Source organism: Eubalaena glacialis, chromosome 18 (genome assembly GCF_028564815.1).
Source record: "Eubalaena glacialis isolate mEubGla1 chromosome 18, mEubGla1.1.hap2.+ XY, whole genome shotgun sequence".
Classification (NCBI taxonomy): Eukaryota; Metazoa; Chordata; class Mammalia; order Artiodactyla; family Balaenidae; genus Eubalaena; species Eubalaena glacialis.
The window spans coordinates 17,411,108-17,433,952 of NC_083733.1; the positions used below are offsets into that span (position 1 = coordinate 17,411,108).

The 22,845-nt window shown below is 40.8% G+C and overlaps 1 protein-coding gene, 1 non-coding gene and 1 pseudogene across 4 annotated transcripts in view; 1 reads left to right on the forward strand and 2 right to left on the reverse strand.

The window, feature by feature from the left end:
* WWP2 (WW domain containing E3 ubiquitin protein ligase 2) overlaps window positions 1-22,845 on the reverse strand; it is a 145,579-nt gene that overhangs the window by 117,738 nt on the left and 4,996 nt on the right. For all 3 annotated transcript variants that reach the window (XM_061174378.1, XM_061174376.1, XM_061174377.1), the window contains exon 2: window positions 4,095-4,179. In XM_061174378.1, coding sequence (XP_061030361.1) covers window positions 4,095-4,164 — 70 coding nt within the window. In that variant the 5' untranslated portion in view covers window positions 4,165-4,179. The remainder of the gene's footprint in view (window positions 1-4,094; window positions 4,180-22,845) is intronic.
* LOC133079196 (5S ribosomal RNA) lies at window positions 2,449-2,557 on the forward strand (annotated as a pseudogene).
* On the reverse strand, window positions 17,062-17,134 carry TRNAW-CCA (transfer RNA tryptophan (anticodon CCA)). The gene has a single exon. It is a non-coding gene; the product is annotated as a tRNA-Trp (tRNA).

A 22,845-nucleotide genomic window follows, 5' to 3' on the forward strand; every position in this document is an offset into this window, starting at 1 on the left:
ATGTATAGTCACTCCTTCCATCATTTGATATCCATTCCATATTCAAATTTTCCCAGTTGTTCCCAACTTTTTTTTTTTTTTTTTTTTTTTTTATTTGGTTGTGCCAGCATTTAGTTGTGGCTCTCCAGCTCTGTAGTTGTGGCACGCGGGCTTCTTAGTTGTGGCATGCCAACTCTTAACTGTGACATGCATGTGGGATCTAGTTCCCTGACCAGGGATCGAATCCGTGCCCTCTGCATTGGGAGCGCAGAGTCTTAACCACTGCGCCACCAGGGAAGTCCCCCAAACATATTTTTATAGCTGTTTTTCTCCCAACCCAGGATCCAATCAAGATGAACAAACTGTAGTCAGCTGCTGTCTCCTTAATCTTTTAACACCTAGAATGCACTCCCTTCTTTTTCCATGACAATGATTTTTAAAGACTTCCACCAGCTGTCTTATAGAATGCTAAATCCTGCATTTTTCTGATTGTTTCCTCATGGTTAGATTTACAGTGAACATTTTTGTCAAGAATACTAACTACACAGGTTAGGTTGCATACTTCTTACTGTACACACCAGGCCATCCTCCTATTGGGGATACTAATTTTGATACCATGGTTAATGTGGGGTTTGCCAGGTCACTCCACTGTAAAGATACATTCTCCCCTCAGTAATTTATAATTAATAAGTGGGGTGATATTTTCAATGTTTCTTGCTCTTAAAAGACAAGCCAAAATAAAGGTCTCAAGTTTACCTAGAAAGTTTATTTACTATTTGATAAAATATAAATGCCAGTTTCTTATACATGGAGTCACATCTTCACATAGGATTTAGCTTTTAAAGTCAACAAATAAGGCAAAAAATCACATATTTCCAAAATTATACCCCTGAAAAGCTCTTAGGAAGGCAACAGAATAGAGTGTGGCATATTATCTTTCTATAGGTTCCAAACAGCCAGTTTTTTGCTTTGCTGTGCTGTGTTTTCAGTGTTCCTTCAGTTAAATATCAGATAAAATAGTTGGCTTATGTTTGAGGACCTTAGTGTATTTAAAAAGTGTACTGTAAAACTCTAGGACTGGGGGAGAGGGATAAATTGGGAGATTGGGATTGACATATACACACTATTACTATATATAAAATAGATAACCAGGGCTCCCCTGGTGGCGCAGTGGTTAAGAATCCGCCTGCCAATGCAGGGGACATGGGTTCGAGCCCTGGTCCGGGAAGATCCCACATGCCGCGGAGCAACTAAGCCCGTGCGCCACAACTACTGAGCCTGCGCTCTAGAGCCGGCGAGCCACAACTACTGAGGCCCTCGCGCCTAGAGCCCATGCTCCGCAACGAGAGAAGCCACTGCAATGAGAAGCCCGTGCACCACAACGAAGAGTAGCCGCCGCTCGCCACAACTAGAGAAAAGCCCGCGTGCAGCAACAAAGACCCGACGCAGCCAAAATAAATAAATTAATAAAATAAATTAATTTAAAAAATAATAAAATAGATAACTAATAAGGACCTACTGTGTACAGCACAGGGAACTCTACTCAATACTCCTTAATGACCTATGTGGGAAAAGAATCTTAAGAAGAGTGGATATATGTATATGTATAACTGATTCACTTTACCATACACCTGAAACTAACATAACACTGTAAATCAACTATACTCCAATAAAAATTTTTAAAGATAAAAAATAAAAAAAATAAATCTCTAGGACTGCACTATGAGAGGCAAAGGGAACTGAGGCAGAGAGAGGGGACAGCATAGCAACAGCTCCCAAATTACACCAGAGGCTCTATCCATGAAATGCACAGGAGGAAGAACCACCCACACTGTTTAAATGGTTGTTTCTCTCCTTCTCTTTCTCCCCCACCACTTTCCTGGATGGTATTATCAACTCCCTATAGCTTAAGTGCATATATAATGAGGTGCACCTGTATTATCAAGTTAGCTCTCTCCACACTAGTGAGAAAATACACATTGGGGAAAGGCAAGAGAGAAACCTTTAGAAGTCAGAGCATGTTCCTGAATAACATGGTCCCAAAACAGGGACCTCAGGATATCACCAGTTTCCATGGGCAGGCTTCTGTTCTGACCTAGCCCTGCTAATTATTAGATAAGGCAGTAAAGGCTGTAGTCTCAAGTTCAAAACCCTATCAGTTCACTCTAATCCTTCTCCCTTCTCAAAAGGGCTGGAGCAGCCATGAGACACCAAGAAAAGTAATTAAAATGTATGAAGACTATTAAAAAAATCAATAAGTCAATAAGAAACAGGCAAAGAACAGACACAGGCAACCCACAGAAAAGGAAATACAAATTTACTTAAACATATGATAAGACACTAAACATCACTTATCATTTAATGAGAAGTAAAACTATGCTGAGAACACAATTTTTTTTTTAACCAACCAGACTGGCAAAGATAAAAAAATAAAAATCTGACAACATATCATGTTGGTAAAGGTGTGAGGACTACAGCCATACCACCCTGAATGCCCCTGAACTCGGAAGCTAAGCAGGGTTGGGCCTGGGTAGTACTTGGATGGGAGACCGCTTGGCAACACCGGGTGCTGTAGGCTTAAAAAAAAAAAAAAAAAGATGATGTGGGGAAAGGAGCACTCATTGATAACAATAGGTTCCCTCCAGGCGAGGGAACTGGGGAGCTGGAGGAACGGAAAGAATTGTAAACTATGTGAGTGCATTAAATAAATGAATAACAGTTCCATTTTTAAAACAATAATTTTAAAATTTGGACCAAAGATACAATTTTGCCTCCCAATGATCACGTTGAGAGGCCTGAGCCCAGATACTGAATGCCACTCCTCTCTCCCCGAGCATCTTGTGGTCCCGTGACTCCTCCTCCTAAAGCTACTGGAGCAGCAGGCTTTCATCCGTGTGATTTTACTGAGGCCTCACTATGTGTCAGGCACTGTTCTAGGCTTTGGGGCATCAACAGTAACCAAAACAGACAAAAACCCCTGTTCTCGTGGGGCTTACATTCTATGGAAAGAGACAGTGAATAAATGAAATAGATTCCAATAGGTCAAACATTAAATAGTGACAGGGGCTGAGAAGAAAAAGATAAAGTGGTGAAGAGGAGAGACATGAGGGAATCAGGGTAGGGAGTCTTTAGATGGGGGAATCAGGGAAGGCCTCGTTGAAGAGAGTGACTTTGGGGTAAAAACCTGCAGAAAGTCAGGAAGCAGACCAGGTAGATAACTCAGCCAAAAGAGCAATTCACTCAGCGGGAACAGCAAGTGCAAAGGCCCAGGGGTGGGAGTGTACCTGGTAGAGGCAATGAATAGCAAGGGAGGTCCATGTGGACCTGTGCATCTAGCCAGAGAGGAGTAAATGTGGAACAAGAAATGAGAAATGGAAGGGGTCGTATCACATGGGATCTTCAGCTTGTACGCGGAGTGAGATAGACAGTCCTTGATGTGTTTGAGCAGAGGAGTGACAGGAGCTGGCTTACACTGTAACAAGACCACTGGCTGCTGTGTGATCAACAGAATGAAGCGGGGCAAAGGGCAGAAGTAGGAAGCCAGGTTAGGAGGCTACTGCCTTAATCTAGGGCGGAGATGATGCCAGCTGGTGGGTCAGTAGGGGTGGTGAGAAGTGGCTGAACACTGCCCACATTTTGAATGTAGACAAAACCAGATTTGCTGAATACAGGATATCGAGGAAAAAAACAAAAAACAAAATCAGGTCAGTTCCAGGCATGTCACATTTTAGACGTTTACTAAGCCTTCAAGTGGAGATGCCAAGTGGGCTATTGGATATACAAACCTGGAGTTCAGGGACAAGGCCAGGCTGGAGATACTAATCTGGCAGTGATCTTACTATTGGTGGCATTTAAAGTGATAAGGTTCGGATGAGCTCACCAAGGGAATGAGCGTAGATAGAAAAGAGCCCTGGGGAAGGAAGGATTCACCATTTTATATAATTCTTTCCAAAAGTTCCTTTTTTTCCCCCTCCTCTTCAAGAACTCCAGCTATAATATGACAACCCTATAAGAATGAATAGTTACGCTCGTAAGCCAAGGTGTGGTATAATTCCACCTCTTTCCCAAAGATGGGGCTGGACCTGAAATGACAAACTTCATCCAGTGCCACTCACCTTTCAGAATAAGCTGAGACTTCTCAAAAGGCAGGGCCACCCCTGCCCGGCTGGAGCTGGCAGATGCCATGTCATCACCAGGAAACTGAAAGACAAACAAAGCAGCAGGTTTAGAGGATATCTGATAAGAGACGGAGGAACTGAACCCAATTTTAATATCTGAGTTTAAAGAGATAGAAGCAAGAAAATATAAACATCCAGGACTTCCCTGGTGGTGCAGTGGTTAAGGATCCATCTGCCAATGCAGGGGACACGGGTTCGAGCCCTGGTCCGGGAAGATCCCACATGCCACAGAGCAACTAATAAGCCCGTGCGCCACAACTACTGAGCCTGCGTGCCACAACTACCGAAGCCCGCGCACCTAGAGCTCGTGCTCCTCAACAAAAGAAGCCACCGCAATGAGAAGCACACGCACAGCAACAAAGAGTAGACCCCTTCACCGCAACTAGAGAAAGCCCACGCGCAGCAACAAAGACCCAACACAGCCAAAAATAAATAAATAAATTAAATAAATTTATTTTTAAAAAAAAGAAAATATAAACATCCAAGCAACTGCAGCCATGCTGCTTCAGGCAGAGTGGTGTCTGTCTCGTAATGACTACTGAATCTGGGTAGGACTTGGATGGACTAAGAAGGACACAGCACTGCTGCATCAACCTCTTAAGGAGGGAGAGCCTAAAATAATATCTCCAAAAAGAAAGTCACAGTTCAACAATTTTTTAAAAAGTAGGGACCTTCCTGGCAGTCCAGTGGTTAAGACTCCGAACTTCCACTGCAGGGGGCACGGGTTCAATCCCTGGTCGGGGAACTAAGATCCCAAATGCCTCACGGTGTGGCCAAAAAATAAATAAATAAAATTTTTAAACATTTAAAAAATTTTTTAAAGTAATATTAAACCAATTTTTTAAATGGACAGATTTTAATAAAAGTTTCTCCAAGAAGGTATACCAGTAAATGTGCTTATTGGCCAAGGAAATGACAGACCAGGATTCAATCTACATCTTCTGATTCCAAAGCCCAACATTCATCCAGTTGACTACCCTGCTATCACCTGCATGTGCACACGGACCTGGCCAACAAAGCACATGAAATAATTTTTGATGGACCTCATTAGCCATAAGGCATCCCCGTCACTCCATCCTGGCTAGAAGCAGAAGTCTATCTTGCATTTTGAGTGGCTCTTTTACTCATACATAATTGTGTAACATCGTCATTTGTCATTTGGAAAATATTTGGTTCACTGAGTTCTATAGATATTCCAAATGTTGACACATTTCATTATACCCTATCCAAAATATCACATTTGTGAATGTCACCACTGATCTCATCAGACAAGTTTTTGAGTATTGGGAAGCTGTCAAGCTCTTTGTGGTAGATGGAAGTGTTCCAAAATTCTAATTTTCACTTAAAAACTCATATTTTATCATTGGCAACAAGCACTGTCAGTTGTTTTCCTTGAAGTGACAGGCTTACTTCATTCAACTTCAGGAAAATGTCTGCCAAACGCCCAAATCTATTAACGCTAGTTTATCTGTTGATTTTTTTTTAAAGTAAAAATGGTATTTCATGAAAAAAACAACTATATAATACAGCTTTTAATTCAAACAGTCATACAAGTGCTTTTTCTCAACACAACAATTATACTTCAGTATGCAGGAGAAGTGCTTTAGGCGTATTTCCCATTTTCATCACATAGAATATTAAAAAGACATGCATGCACATGAGTAAAGACAATACAACTGGTAATTTTTACTGCTTCGTCAAGCACATTCTTAAGTGAAACTGGCTTTCTTTCCTTTTTACTGAGCGGGCCATGGTGAGGAACACAATGACAGCAGCCCAGGCCAGTGGTAGTGCCCTGATTCGTGCTATGGCACCAACAGTTTCACTGACCTTTGCTTTTGCACCATGAGTGCATGTGTCACAGTGAAAAAGGCAAAGTTATCATGAAAATAGTTTTGATCCTGCAAAACCCTAAAACTCTCGAGGGGCCACCAGGGGCCTGAGGACCACACCTGAGAACAGCTGCTATAAAAACACTATGAAATTCCTGTTCTATTCAACATCATTTATACCTTCTTTCATTCTATTTGTATCTGATGTCTCTCCTAACTCCCTATTCTGAAGAGCAGTTCAGACTTAAAATGTGGCTATGAATGTACCATATTACTCTAAGAATGGAAGCCATTTGTATGAGAATTAAATGTAGCTACTGCTAAGTCACATTGATTTTGACATTTTCCACAGCTGAAGTCAAAGAATTCTATGCTTCGAGATTTTAGCCAAAACAAAACAAAACCATTTGCCTTATTTACGAGATTTCCAGTCCAAAAAAAATTTAAGGGACCAGTTTTTTTCTGGACTAGTCCGTAACAGGCATTTTACTTACATATAAAGTAGCAGTGGAAACTTCTGAAATGTTATGGGTAACATATAAGAATACAATACTACAACTATTCTTATCAAGACTTCTAGAGACCAGACCTCCATGGTATTAAATCCAAGAGTGAATTCTCAATCCTTGTCTTAGATGACCTATTGGCAGCACCTGACACAATGGGTAGATGAGTCTTTCTTCCTCGAAATGCTTTCTCCTCTTGGCTTCCAGGACACCACACCTGCCTGATTCTCTTCCTGCCTCTCAGGCTGCTTTTCCTCAGCCTCCTTTGTTTGCTCCTTCTCTGCTCCCGAACCTCTAACCACCCGAGTGTTCCATAGCTCAGGCCTTGCACGTCTCCCCTTGGTTATCTCAACCCGTCTCATGGCTTTAAATACTATCTATTTGTGGACAATCCCAAATGGGTGTGTCCAGTACGAACCTCACCCTTGAACCTCAGGTCCTCTTTGCGCATTGACAATACTGAGCTTCTGATACTCGCCCTCAATCCTGTTCCACATCTCAGTTAATGACAACTCCTTCCATCCAGTGGCTCAGGCCAAAATTCTGGGGCTTATTCGTGCTTCCCCTTTCCCTCTCACACCCCACATTCAACCCATCAATAAATCCTATTGATTCTACCTTTAAAATATTTCCAAGCTCAAACATTTCTCTCCATCTCCACTGTCACTGCCTTGCTCCAAACACCATCATCTCTTAGCTGGGTTATTGTTTTTCCTGCTTCTGCCCTCTGCCCCCTTCAAAAGAATTTCTACGTTCAGCAAGAGTCCTGTCTTTTAATATGTAATCAGATCATATCACTGTGCTATTCAAAAGCTGGAAGCTATCCAGTGGCTTCCCATCTACCTCAAAGTCCTTGTAATGACCTTGGAGGGTCGGCATGATACACTACCACACACCTCTCTGACCTTGTCTCCCATTTCTTTCCCCTCTCCCTACCTTCCCCATGGGCTTCCTCGCTGTTGCTTGAACATGCCAGCCATGTTCCCCCATCAGACTTCTACCCCTCTGTCTAGAATGCTCTTTTCCCAATTGTCCACATATACAGCTTATTCCTTCACTGCCTTCAGGCATTAACTCAAATGTTGCTTTCTTAAGGGGCCTTCCCTGACCACCCTGTCAACCCCACCTCTCCACACACACTGTACCCATCCTTCCCTAGTTTACCTTTCCGCCTTAGCATTTATCATTGACACGGTTCATAGTGTATTGATTTCTTGTATTTATTGTCTCCCTCCTCTAGAATGTAAGCTCCATGAGGGCTGAGATGTGTGTCCCCTCTTAGCCCTGTAGCCTACTATCTGGAATAGTGCCTGGCTCCTAGTAAGAACTCCATATTTATTGAATGAATGAAGAGGAGCATCAACTTTCTGAAATTCAAAAGGATAATGTTTTGACTCCCTTAAAGTTTTTTTGGTAAAGCAATAAACATATCAACTCTTTTACCCATCAGATTAGCAAGAGATCTGAAGTCTGACAACAGTGTTGCTGAGAAGCCTCACAGGCTTCTGGAAGCAGTGCAAGTTAGATGGTACCTGGCAACCTCCGATACAGTTAAAGATGCATATATTGTAGTTCCCAGGATTCCACTCCTAGGTATTTGCCAATAAAGATGCATATATTGTACTTCCCAGGATTCCATTCCTAGGTATTTGCCAGGGGAAAATCTTCCAACAAATGCAGAAGAAACCATGTTCAAAATGTTCATCATGGCAATGTTTATAACAGCAAAAATTTATAAATAACTTAAATGTCCATCAATGAGGGAATGAATAAATTGTGAAATAGTTATAAAATGGGAGGCTATATAGTTCTTGAAATGTATGAATTCAACCTATATGTACAAACCCCAAACTATAATACTAGAACTAAAAAAAAAAAAAAAAAGCAAGTGATAGCCTAAGTGTAGGGCAATGCCATTGGTATACACTTGAACTTTCACAAAACAATTGTATCTACTGTTGTGGACACACATAAATGGTATAAAAGTATAGAAGCATGGATGGGAAGGAACCACACCAAGTTCAGGACAGAAGTTACCTCTAGGGTAGCGGAAGAGGGAGCAGGGGAACTGGAGTGAACAGAGAGACCAAGGGAACTTCGACTGTATCTGCAACATTTCACGTTTTAAAGGAAGAAGTTCTGAAGCAAATATGGCAAAATGTTACTATTCATTAAATCCAGATGGTGGTTTTTATGACTGTTTGTTATCTTATTCTCTGAACCACTTCATATGTTTGATCTTTTTCATAATTTAACAGTAATTTTAAAGGGGATAAAAAGATGGTATCTTGAGTAATGAAGGAAAGATTAATGATTGTAAATTAAGCCTCGGGGCTTTTAGTAACAGAGGTTAAAGCACTAAAAGCTGGAAATCCATTATTTATAGACTTTAAAAAGAAAACAATTTAAAAATCTTTACATCTACTGGGACTCGTTCTAAGGGTAGTAGCAACTCGACTAAGGGTAGTTTTTAAACTAGCTTGTTCTTCCTGAGCTTTAGCTGTTTTTAGCCTTTGCTCTGAACTAGAGAGAATTCTGGAGAATGAAACGCAAAGCCCTCACATGGCCTGTTACATGGGAGAAAGACCAAACCTTTCGATCTATACTTCGTGGCTCCAAAACAAAATCAATCAGATAAATTCCAAAGGCGGCTCAGAACAAAACCAACAGGGAAAGCAGTAGAAATAGAGTAGATAAGACTACCATGTTTTCTTCCTCCCATGTCTTTCATAATTACAGGCCACTGTTTACTAACAATAGCCCACGTTATTTATGTAGGGCTTTGTCTCCAGATCCATTAGCAAGATACCACCCTGACACTAGAAGGTAGGTATCTTTTCTTTTCTTTTTTCTAAATAAATTTATTTTATTTATTTATTTATTTTTTTTGGCTGCGTTGGGTCTTCGTTGTTGCGCACGGGCTTTCTCTAGTTGTGGCGAGTGGGGGCTACTCCTTCGTTGTGGTGAGCGGGCTTCTCATTGTGGTGTCTTCTCTTGTTGCAGAGCACGGGCTCTAGGAGTGTGGGTTTCAGTAGTTGTGGCCCGCGGGCTCAGTAGTTGTGGCTCGCAGGCTCAGTAGTTGTGGCGCACGGGCTTAGCTGTTCCACGGCATGCGGAATCTTCCCGGACCAGGGCTCGAACCCGTGTCCCCAGCATTGGCAGGCAGATTCTTAACCGCTGCACCACCAGGGAAGTCCAGCAGGCGGATTCTTAACCACTGCGCCACCAGAGAAGCCCCAACGTAGGTATCTTGAATTGAACCTTTGCAATCCATGTATAAAGACAAATAGCCATTACTGTTGAAGGGAAAGTACCCCAAAGTACCTACAATTTCTGTCTCAGGGCCCCATATTGGACAGGGCATGAGGTCCAAACTCCTACTAGCCACTTTAGGAAGCTTATGAAACCTGAGACCCAGATTTTACTCTACACCTGTCTCAGCAGCACAAATAGATGACTCTGTACATGCACACAAGTGATTTTTTCCCCTGCTAATAGTGATGAGAAGTGTTTGCATTCAAATCATTTCCAAAAAAAGTGACTTAGCATAAGCCTGGGGCAGGCAGGGGGAGGAGGGAGAACATGTTTAAAACATCACCAAAGGTTATAGATGCACAATGAATTTCATTATTCAAGGAAGTCATGGATTTACCAGGAGAGAAAGGGGGAAGCCAGAACTAAGTGTGGTAGATCTACCCAAATTTCTTGAAAAAAAAAAAAACATTATCCTCTGAACTTAATCTCTGTGTAAATCTCTGTCGACAAGCACTTTTTAAAATAAAATATAAAATAACAGAGTAGAAAATATTAAAGTACACCACACATAAAGGAAAGTATTATTTCATAAAAAGTTTGTTCAGATAAATGTACATTTACATCTTCATGTATACTGGGTCATGATATAAAATATGTATATGTCTTACTAAAGATTGTAGTCAAAACCTCTTGAGAACAACTGCTCTACAACAATCCTATCTTAGGGTTTTAGGTTAGAGAGACACAAACACTAAGCAAATAGACAAACACTAGACTGGGGACTAACTAGTCACTCAGAGAAATGCCATCAGTTTATTATTATCATTTTAGGTCTGAGAAATTTTCCCACATCTATGTAAAACAGTATTTATTCAATCATTCAATACGTATTGAGCATTTATTCTGTACCATTTACTGTTTTTGGTGCTAGTGATACATCAATGAATAAAACATTAAAAAAAATTCCTACCCTACAAGATTCTCCGGGTAAAGAGCGAAGAATGATCCTGGCTCTGGCAGGGGAATGGGAAAAGTAACCATTGTGATATATGCCCAGAGTGTTCTCGTAACAGCAGCCTTCACTCCAGGAAAAAGGCTCTACCAGGCCTTATGCCAACTGGGGGGGAGGAAATTTCCCTGAGGCCCCCTCTAGACTTCTTATCACACTGAGAAAGGAAAACAGTTAATAAACACTTGTAAAGGTCACAGCCCAGGGACAGAGACCCACTAAAAGACTGAGATTTAATCATAAAATTATAAAATGCTTTCCCTCCCCCACACTCTGCCACCATATCGAGGGTCCAATAAAATAACAGTGGATTACAGCTGAAAGAGCTAAAAGGTGTATACTCTATTTAAGAAAGAGTTCTTAGGGAAGACGAGAGATTACAGGGGAGACAAAAACAAGGATACTAGCATAATTTGAGGCCTCTGGTACCTACAATTACATCAGTCATTAAACACAAGCCAACTCCTAGCCAGATTACACAAAACTCCCAACTAGATAAAGGCCTATTCACCTCAGTTCCTATTACCTAACACATCCTGCCTGGCTTTCAATTAGAAATTATAAGTTATGCTAAAAGGTAAGAAAAAACAGTGTGAAGAGACAAAGCAAGCATCAGAATTAGACTCAGATATGACAGATTTTGGAATTATCAGACAGGTAATTTTAAATAACTATGATTAATATGTTAAGGGCTCTAATGGAAAAAGTAGACAACATATAAAAACAGATGGGTAATGTAAGCAGAGACATGGAAACTCTAAGAAAGAATCAAAAGAAAATGCAAAACATGGTAACAAAAATGAAGTATGCCTTGATGGGCCCATGAGTAGACTGGATGTGGCTGAGGAAAGAATCAGTAAGCTTGAAAATATATTAACAGAAACGTCCCAAACTAAAATGCAAAGAGAAAAAAAGAATTAAAAAAAAAAGAAAAAGAAAATACAGAACTGGCAAGAACTGTGGGACAATTTGAAAAGGTACAAAATACACATGACTGGAATATCAGAAGAGAGAACAGAGCAAAAGAAATATCTGAAGTAATATGGTCAACAATTTCCCAAAATTAACGACATAACACCAAATAACAGATCCAGGAAGCTCACAGAACATCAAGCAGGATGAATACAAAAATCAAAAAATAAACTTAAAAAAGAATCAAGGAGAGAGTGCAGTGAAATATTTAAAGTGTTAAAAGAAAACACCCGGGACTTCCCTGGTGGTCCAGTGGTAAAGACTCCGTGCTCCCAATGCAGGAGGCCTGGGTTCGGTCCCTGGTCAGGAAACTAGATCCCGCATGCATGCTGCAACTAAAGATCCTACATGCCACAACCAAAGATCCCGCACGCCGCAACGAAGATCCCGAGTGCCGCAACTAAGACCTGGTGCAGCCAAATAAATAAATAAATATTTTTTAAAAGAAAAAAGAAAAAACCCACCAACCTAGAATTTTGTATCCAATGAAGTTACCCTTTAAAGTGAAGGAGAAAAAAAAGACTTTCTCAAACAAAAACCTGCCCTGCAAGAAATGTTGAAAAGACATTCCTTAGAAAGAAGGAAAATGATAAAGGTCAGAAACTTCTATCTACACAAAGAAAAGAGCATGGCAGAAGGAATAAATGAAGCTCCAACCACTGGCTTCTTTATACGGTAAAAGATTGATACTTAGGGGAAAGGCATATGTGGGAAGCGGATGCCAAATAGGGAACAAACAAGAGAACTAGAGAGGTGACGAGAGGTATGGGGAAAAACCATGCAGTGAAAGAACACAGGAATTTGGGAGGGGGTTGGAAGTAGAAATGTTAAACGTTGTGGACAAGGCAAGTCTCACTGAGAAGGTGACTTCTGAGCAAAGATCTGACGCAGGAGAAGGAGGGAACTGAGGATATCTGCGTTAGAACACTCCAGGCAGATAAAAGGGCAAGAGCAAAAGCTCTTGAGATGGTTGCATGTCTTGAAAGTGTAAGGAACGAAAGGGGGCCAGCGCCGCTGGAGGGCAGTGAAAGAGGAGGAGGAGGATAGTGATAAGAGATGCACCTGGAGAATTCCCTGGCAGTCCAGAGGTTAGGACTCTGTGCTTTCACTGCAGGGGGCATGGCTTGGATCCCACAAGCCACACGGTGCAGCCAAAAATAAAAAAAATTTTAAATTAAGAAAAAAAAATGCAACTGAATTTATCCTGTTAGGTAAAATCATCCTTAATCAACTATGAAATGCCTTGGAGCAGTGGTCCTCAATTCTTTCTACACATTTGAATACCTGGAGAGCAATAAAAGCTAAACGAAACAAAAAAAAACCCACTGACAACCAAACCCTAACCTCAGAGATTCTCATTCGATTGGTCTGGAGTGGGCCGGGGACAGCTGTGTTATTTAAAAGCTACCCAAATGATTGCAAAGTGAAGCTGGGGCGAGAACCACTGGATCAGTGTTACTGAATCAGTTGAGGCTTCAACTAATTTGACTGCACTGAAAGTAGGACTTTACCTCTATCAGAATGCTCAAGGTTAAACTAAAATTATGTCCCAAAATTGCAAATGAAAAAGTGGGGGGGACTTCCTGGTGGTCCAGTGGTTAAGAATCCGCCTTCCAATGCACTGGATGCGGCTTCAATCCCTGGTTGGGGAACTGAGATCCCACATGCCGCAGGGCAAATGAGCCCATGTGCCACAACTACTGAGCCCTTTCGCCGCAACTACAGAGCCCACACACTCTGGAACCCACACGCCACAACTACAGAGCCCACATGCCACAACTACTGAGCCCACGTGCCACAACTAGAGAGCCTGCATGCCACAACTAGAGAGGTCCGCGTGCCGCAAAGGAAGAGCTGGCGCACTGCAACAAAAGATCCCGCTTGCCGCAACTAAGACCCGACGCAGCCAAAAAAAAAGAAAAAGAAAAAGTGGGGTGATATGTAACTCTAGGAACAGAATACAGTGGAGGAGCTGTTCCAGGAGTGGTTCCAAGGAGACTAAGCATTGCACCACCTTCCTTGATGCCAACTTTTCCCACAGAGAGTCTTCCAGGGGCTCTCAATGAACATGACAGATTAAACACCTATATTTATCTCTGCTCCCTTCTCAAACCCCATCAAAATGTCAGGAAGAAACACAAAGAACGTACACCCACTAAAAAAGAATGGAAAAGGAAACAACAGAGATGGCAGCAACATTTTGGAAAGTGGCAAGTGAGTTGAAACTGAAATCTAACTGCCTGCGATGGGGGAAGTGGGGTTAAAAACAGGAGGGCTGGTAAAAACCTTCATGGAAAAGAGTCCCAGACTCCAGTCCCCACCCACTTCAGCTAGGCACTCATCCCTCCCTAATCCCAAACAGAGAGTTAAATTTTAATCTCTGGATAGGTTAAATCAGACTTGAGAACTTAAGGCATGGTTGAGAGTAGGGATAAGGCACCATATTGATCCAGGGAGATAAGAGAAAGTCTATATCATGAACTATGAGAGGTTTCCCCATCCCCACTTACCTTCCCTCATTTGGGTCCTAGCACACTTAAACATACACAACTGAGGAGAGACTCAGACATAAAAGCCAAATATCAAAGCAAAGAGAAAAAAAAGAACTCAATGGATAAGCTGATCCTCAAATTCATAAGGAAATGCAAAGGACCCAGAATAGCCAAAATATATTGAAGAAGAAAGTCGGAGGCTTCACACTTGCTAATCTCAAAATTTACTACAAAGCCACAGTAATCAAGACTGTGTGGTACTGGTATAAGGAAAGACATATAGAGCAATGGTATAGAACTAAAAGTCCAGATACAAACCTGTTGCAGGAAGGGGGACCCCTTCCAGGGCCCGAGAGAGGGCTCTTGTCTCACACTCAGAAATGAATTGTCCAAGGAGACACACGTGCTGACAAAGCAAGAGACTGTTGGGAAGGGGCGCCCGGGTGCACAGCAGCAGGGTAAGGGAACCCAGTAGAACTGCTCTGCCACATGGTTCACAGTCTCAGGTTTTATGGTGATGGGGTTAGTTTCCAGGTTATCTCCGGCCAATCACTCTGACTCGGGGTCCTTCCTAGTGGCACACACATCGCTCAGCCAAGATGGATTTCAGTGAAAAGGAAGAATCCTTCTCACTGGAATCTAGAAGGGAGGTTGATAGGACATATGGACTGGAGTCTCCTCTCTCCTTTTGACCGGTTGCTGGTAGCTTGTTAGTTCCGTGTTTCTTACCAGGACCTCCTATTGTAAGATAACTCAGGCAAGTGGTTACTACTGTGCCTGGCCAGGGTGGGCAGTTTCAGTCAGTGGTTCCCTAACAATCCCACACTGATGTTCAAGTGATTTTAGACACGAGTGCAAGATACAGTCAGTTCCCTACATACAAACGAATTCTGTTCCAAGAGCACGTTCGTAAGTCCAATTTGTTCATAAGTCCAACAAAGTTAGCCTAGGTACCCAACTAACACAATCGGCTACATAGTACTGTACTGTAATAGGTTTATAATACTTTTCACACAAATAATACATAAAAAACAAACAGACACAAAAAATAAAGACAATATTTTTAATCTTACAGTACAGTAATCTTACAGACATGTGAACTAACTTACATGATTGGACGTGCAAACACACGTTTGCATCTTTGAAAGTTCGCAACTTGAAGGTTCATATGTAGGGGACTTACTGTAATTCAATGGGAAAAGAACAATAGTCTTTTCAACACATGGTGCTGGGGCAACTGGATATGCATGTGTAAAGGAAGGAAGTTGGACCCCTCCCTCAAACCTTAGACAAAAATGAACTCAAAATGGATCAAAGACCAAAATATAGGAGCAACTATAGAAGAAACTATTGGTGTAAATCTTCATGACTTTATCTTTTTTTATTTTATTGAAATATAATTAATTCCATGACTTTATATTAAGAGATGGTTTCTAAGATATGATAGGAGAAACACAAACAATGGAAGAAAAACTAGATAAATTCAACTTCATCAAAAATTTAAAATGTCTGTGCTTCAAAGGATACCATCAAGAAAATGAAAAGAGAACCCAAAGAATGAGAGAACATATTTGCAAATCATGTACTGATAAAAGACTTACATCCAGAATATATAAAGAACTTTTACAACTCAACAATAAAAGACAAATAATCCAACTAAAACAAAAATGGGCAAAAGATCTAAACAGACATTTCTCCAAAGAAGATATACAAATAAACAATAAGCACATGAAAAGATGCTCAAACACCATTAGTCACTAGAGAAATGGAAATTAAAACCACAATGAGATACCACTTCACACAAACCAAAATGGCCAAAATCAAAAAGCATACAATAATAAGCGCAAGTGAGAACTTGGACAAATTGGAATCCTCATACACTGCAGGCAAGAAATGAAAAATGGTGAGCAGCTTTGGAATAGTTTGTTCAAAAAGTTAAACACAGAATTACCATTAAGACCCAGCAATTCAATTTTTAGGTATATACCCAAACGAACTGAAATGTGTCCACACAAAAATTTGTACACAAATGTTCACAGCGGGATTATTTGTAGTAGTTAAAAAGTGGAAACAACCCAAATGTTTATCAACTGATAAATGGATAAACAAAATGTAGTATATCCATAAAGTGGTATATTATTTGGCCATAAAAAGGAATGAAGTACTGTTTCATGCTGCAATATGGATGAACCTTGAAAACATTATGCTAAGTGAAAGAAGCCAGAACAAAAGACCCAATTATCATATTTCCTTTATATGAACTATCTAGAATAGGTAAATCCACATAAACAGTAAGTAGATTAGTGGTTGTCCAGGGCAGAGGGTTGGGGGTCGGAGTGACCGTTAAGGAGTACACGTTTTCTTTTGGGTGATGAAAATATTCTGGAATTGGATAGTGGTGATGGCTGCACAACTTTGTAAAAAATACTAAAATCCACTGAATTGAACATTTCAAAATGGTGAATTTTAAGATATGTGAATTATATTTCAATTTTTTAACTCATAGTTAAATGTAACCACGGTCAGAGAAAACCTCAAAACAATTCAGATAGATAAGAGAAAATGTTGCATCCATGAAACAAGAACAGAATGTAATTTTAAAGGAGGAAAGGAAGGGAGACAGGGAAGTTGGTTGGTTGGTTGATTCAGAGAATAAGAAAATGCCCTTGGAAAGGACAGTTCTCATAGCAGAAACGAAGTTGATAAAGTAAGGACATATCTAAGAAACAGAACCAAAAGAAAAAGAAGATGGTAGATAGGAGAGAAAAGACTTTTTTTAAAAATTCTTCCTTTTTGTTTTCTTTTTTTTTTTTGGCCATGCAGCTTGCAGGATCTTAGTTCCCCGACCAGGGATCAAACCTGGGCCCACAGCATTGGAAGCTCGGAGTCCTAACCATTGGACCACCAGGGAATTCCCAAGACTTTTTTAAAATAGTAGATTCGTTTAAAATGTCCAATGTCTGACTTAGCCCAGAAATAGAAAAGAGGAAAAAAAAAAAAGACAGCAAAGAAATGTTACAGATTTTTCTTAAGCTGAAGGATATACATTTCTAGACAGAAAGAACCTGAGTGCCCAGAACAATGAACGAAAAACAGAAACAAAAAAACACACTAAGACAAAACATCATGAAAGTTCAGAACACGAGAACAAAAAGTATACACGCTTCCAGTCACATTTACAAAGAACAGGAATCAGAATGGCATCAGACTTCACAGTAATACTGGCTGCTAGAAGACAATGCAATGCTTCACATTTCAGATAAAATTATTTCCAATTATTAAATAAAATGATTAATCGCAATTTATAATTAAAATTATTTCCAATCCAGAATTCCATAACCATCAGTCAAGCATGACAGGAAAACAATGACATTTTCAGCTTTGTAAAGTCTCAAAAAAATTGCTTCCAAAGCTCATTTTCTTAGGAAGCTACTGAAAGATACGCTCTAGGGGAGTAAATGAGAAAGTTGGAGGACAGTGTGTATTCACATGGGAGAGGCAAAAGGAATTCCCAGATTAACGATGAAGAGAAATCCCAAGGCATTACTGTCCATTAGCCTAGAAAGCAACCAGTCCAGATGAGAGAGTTCATCAGTTTTTCTTTCATCTAAAGATGACATAAGACGTGTCATCTTTAGATGAAAGAAAAAAACTGACAAAATAAATTAGATGAGGCATCTGATTGCACTGAAGTATTATTTTAGCTCTACCAGAATGTTTGGGGCTGAGGTAGCGGTAGGTACACAGAAAATTATGCAAATGAAAAAATCAGGAAATACACAACTCTAGTAAAAACAAAAGCTATTATGAGAAAGGAAATGTAATCCTAATACGCAGTGTGGCTCAGCTGTGAAAAATATTTATAATCAAAATAGCATGAACAATTTAATCAAAACTTGTGATACGGCTGTAATCAGAAGGTGGGGGTAGAAGAGTATATTTGTGGAGACTGGCCAGAAAGAGCTCAGTGTCCATCCTCAGTGGTTAAAAGGGAACAGATAAAACTGACAAGCTAAGAAATGATGGTGTACGGATGCCATTTAGAGAAGCAGAAGTCTATACCAGAAAAGAGCTCAAAGAGTTAAAAAGCAATAGATAAAACTGACAAGCCACACTATTTACAATAGCCAAGACATGGAAGCAACCTAAATGTCCATCGATAGATGAATGGATAAAGAAGATGTGGTACATATACACAATGGAATATTACTCAGCCATAAAAAAAATGAAATAATGCCATTTGCAGCAACATGGATGGACCTAGAGATTATCATACTAAATGAAGTCAAACAGAGAAAGACAAATATCATATGATATCACTTACATATGGAATCTTTTAAAATGATATAAATGAACTTATTTACAAAACAGAAACAGACTCACAGAGATGGAAAACAAACATGGTTACCAAAGGGGAAAGGGCGAGGGCGGGAAGGGATTAAATTAGGAGTTTGGGATTAGCAGATATAAACTATATATACAAAATAGATAAAAAACAAGGTCCTACTGTATAGCACAGAGAACTATATTCAATAGCTTGTAATAAACTATAATGGAATATATATATGTGTGTGTATATATATATAACTGAATCACTTTGCTGTACACCAGAAAGTAATAGAACATTGTAAATCAACTATACTTCAATTAAAAAAAAAAACTGACAAGCTAAGAAATGACGGTATAAGGATGCCATTTAGAGATGCAGAAGTCTATACCAGAAAAGAGCTCAATGAGTTAAAAGTCACTGACTCTACAGAACAAGAACCAAGAACAAAAGGGAGTGAAACAAGGAAGTGCTGTTGCGTTATGAGCCGTGTAATGCTATTGGACTTTCTAAACTAAGTGCGTGTGTTATTTGGGGCATAAATAAAATTTAAATTCAAGAAAGGAAAAAGGGTCTCTTCAAATCAAGTCATAGGATGATGTCCTTATTTAATTTTTACAAGAGCATCCAGTCTACATTTAATTAGTGTAGTGGGTTGAACTGTGGTCCCCAAAAGATATGCCTAGGTGCTTACCCTCTTGGAACCTGTAAATGTGACCTTATTTGGAAATAGATGTAATTATGTTAAAGCTCTCAAGATGAGACCATCCTTTAGGGTGGGCCCAGTGTCCTTATAGGAGACAGAAGAGAGAAGACACAGACGCAGGGAAGAAGGCCATGAAGACGTGGACTGAAGAAATTCCCTGGTGGTCCAGTGGTTAGGACTCGGCGCTTTCACTGCCATGGCCCGGGTTCAATCACTGGTCAGGGAACTAAGATCCCGCAAGCTGTGCGGCCAAAAAAAAAAAAGACTGGGGCTGAGATTTGAGTCTCACAACCTCAAACCCACAAATGCCTAGAGCCACTACGAGAGGCAAAGCAGGATTTCTCCCCGAGTGTGCAGCGGGATCTCAGCTCTGCTGACACAGTTGACACTTTGATTTCAGACCTCTGGCCTCCAGAACTATACAGGAACAAATTTCGGTTGTTTTAAACCACCAAGTTTGTGATAATTTGTTACACACAGGAGGAATTGGAAATTAACATGATTAAGGACAAAGGCTTTTAGGACAAAGGCTTTTAGAAGATGTGGATTTCATGACAGCAAGCTGAAACTGGAAAGCCTCTTCCAACAACACATCCTTGGGGCACTTGACTTCCATATCCACCTGGACCCAGGCCCCACTGCAACCTCCCTTAAGAAATAACCCCTGCAGGGATTTCCCTGGTGGTCCGGGGGGTAAGACTCCGTGCTCCCAATGCAGGGGGCCTGGGTTCCATCCCTGGTCAGGCAACTAGATCCCACACGCATGCCGCAACTAAGAGCCCATATGCAACTAAGAAGTCCACATGCTGCAACTAAAAGATCCCTCATGCCGCAATGAAGATCCTGCATGCCGCAACTAAGACCCGGCACAGCCAATCAGTCAATAAAATAAATCTTTTAAAAAAAAGAAAGAAAGAACCCCTGCAGTCACAGGGGTCTGTGGTCTTGCTGAAATTGTCATCTGTTTCTTAACTGTGACTCCAGATACAAACCAGAATCCTAAATGTATCATTATGTTTTATTTCATTACTTTTTAAAAAACGAGTATTTTTCACACTCTACTCAGAACAATTTGTTGATGCCATTACTAACACCACCACAACTGATCAGCCTTTGAGAATTTGAGAAGAGTCTGTTTTAATGACAAATGACAGAATGAAGCAAGAAGGGCCACAAGAGAAGAGTAAAAGGCAGCTTCTCTCTGGTCTTCACTTGAAAGCTTTACCATCTTCCTCCTCCTCTTCACCTCTCTTTCCTTTTCTACTTTGCTAGGCCCTTCATTCTCTCCGATTTCTTCCTTTTTCCTATGACACAGGCATGCCCCAGGCCCTGCATGGGTACCAGAAAGGTAGCTGCCCTCAGCTCAGAGTTAGACTATGGTACAACCTCAACTACCAGCTGCCGGGGGCTTATCAGCTTTGCCCCAAAAGGAAGAAACAGTGCCCTTACACCTTTACTTTTAAACAAGGAAAAAAAAAAAAAAAAAAAACTTTCTTTGCCTGTAATCCACTGGCTGTTAGAAGAAACTATTCTCTAGAGTAGTAATTCTTGAGTCCTTCTCATTAGCGAAATCAAGCATCTCAAGGATCCACCTACTGGTTCGGGGTTCCCAGAGGCATCCAGAAAGACAACAAAGATCTATCATAGTCCTCTTTGGTTAAAATACTTGAAATGCCTGAGATCAAAAAGGGAGGGAGATTACTTTTCAACATATTCAACTGGGAATAATAGAGGAAGCTGAATAACATGTGGCACCCAGAAAATAAGGAGCTGCTGTCACCTGCATCAAAATCTTGACTTGACCTGGACAGAACAAACAGGAGAGGATGCATGGTTGATTCTTTTTTATTTTTTATTTTTGTTGAAATATAATTAACACACTGTAAGGTCACCCTTTTAAAGCATACAATTTGGTGGGCTTTAGTATATTCACAGAGTTGTACAACCATCACCACTATCGGATTCCAGAACATTTTCATCAGCCCAGAAGAAACCTCATACTCATTAATAGTCACTCGTCATTCCTCTTGGCTCCCCAGCCCCTAACCACTAATCTACTCCCTGTCGCTATGGATCTGCCTATTCTGGACATGTCAAATAATTGGAATCACACAATATGTAGTCTTTTGCATCTGGCTTCTTTCATTAGCATAATGTTTTCAACGTTCACCCACACTGTAGCATGTATCAGTATTTCATTCCTTTTTCTAGCTGAATAATATTCCAGGGACTTCCCTTGTGGTCCAGTGGGTAAGTCTCCGGGCTCCCAATGTAGGGGGCCCGGGTTTGATCCCTGGTCAGGGAACTAGATCCCACATGCATGCTGCAACTAAAAGATCCTGTGTGCCGCAACTAAAACCCGGTGCAGTCAAAATAAATAAATAAATAAATATTTTTAAAAATAATAATAATAATATTCCATTTGTAAGGATAGACCACATTTTGTTCATCCATTCGTCAGTCAATGGACAACTCAACATTTGTCTTATTAGGACGGGTTGATTCTTTTTTGTTGTTGTTGGCTGAGCCACGTGGCTCTCAGGATCTTAGTTCCCCGACTGGGGACTGAACCCAGGCCACCACAGTAAAAGTGCTGAGTCCTAACCACTGGACCGCCAGGGAATTTCCAGGATGGGTTGATTCTTGAAGCCAGGGGACTATAACGGTCAAGGGCACCTTCAGCAGGAGGGCAGCCAGCCTTCTGACTGCACCTCTTCCAGACCCCTTTGATTCACCCCATCCAGTCCTGAGCCACGGTCAGTCTTTCAACAGATGCTCACAGACCCCACTCTGTGCCAGGCCCTGGAAATACAAAGCAGAATGCCACGGGGCCCCTGCCCTCTGGGAGCTCAGATATCTTACTCTAAGAGTCCCCCATTAAATAAATCCTCGAAGAGCTTCTTGCAGGAGAAAGCAAACACACGTCAGATTTAGCAAGTGACAGTTCTTACAATATCTGAAGTACCTGATTATTCTTATCACCCAACTTCGGCAAGAACCTTTCAGACCAGTAAATCTTTCGGAAACAAATAGGCTTCACCAGTCACTAGCCATTGAGTGGCACTACCTTATAAGATTATCGTAGGGAATAAATGAGTTCAGGTAAAGCAACCAGCAAATACTAAGTGTTCTTCAAGTATTACTACAAGCTAAACTTGTTCTTCTTTATGTTGAAATTCTAGGCGCTGAGATTCCTGAAATTCTTGACCCAGCTTTGAGTCAAGAAATCACTGAACACTGATCTTGAGACGAAAGAACCTATGTAGCAGATGAGGCAGGGAAGAGCAAAAACGACTCACCAGCACCAAGATTTTATTTCTAATTAGGCCACTGTGGAAACAGGCAGTGCTTCTTATTTATAAGTACAGATCCGCCCTGTATCCACTTCTTGAAAGATGTGGCTGAGAAGGGTCTGTTCAAAAGATTCTTCCTTCCCTCCACCCTCTCATGCTTTTCCAACACTAATGCTTCTTTCTCCGCCTCTTTCCTCTGTTCAGCATTGAGTTACCTTCCATTCCCGAAGGCCCATATTGAAAAACAATCAAACAGAACTGAACTTGGCCAAATGCCATCTGTACAAAGACCAAGC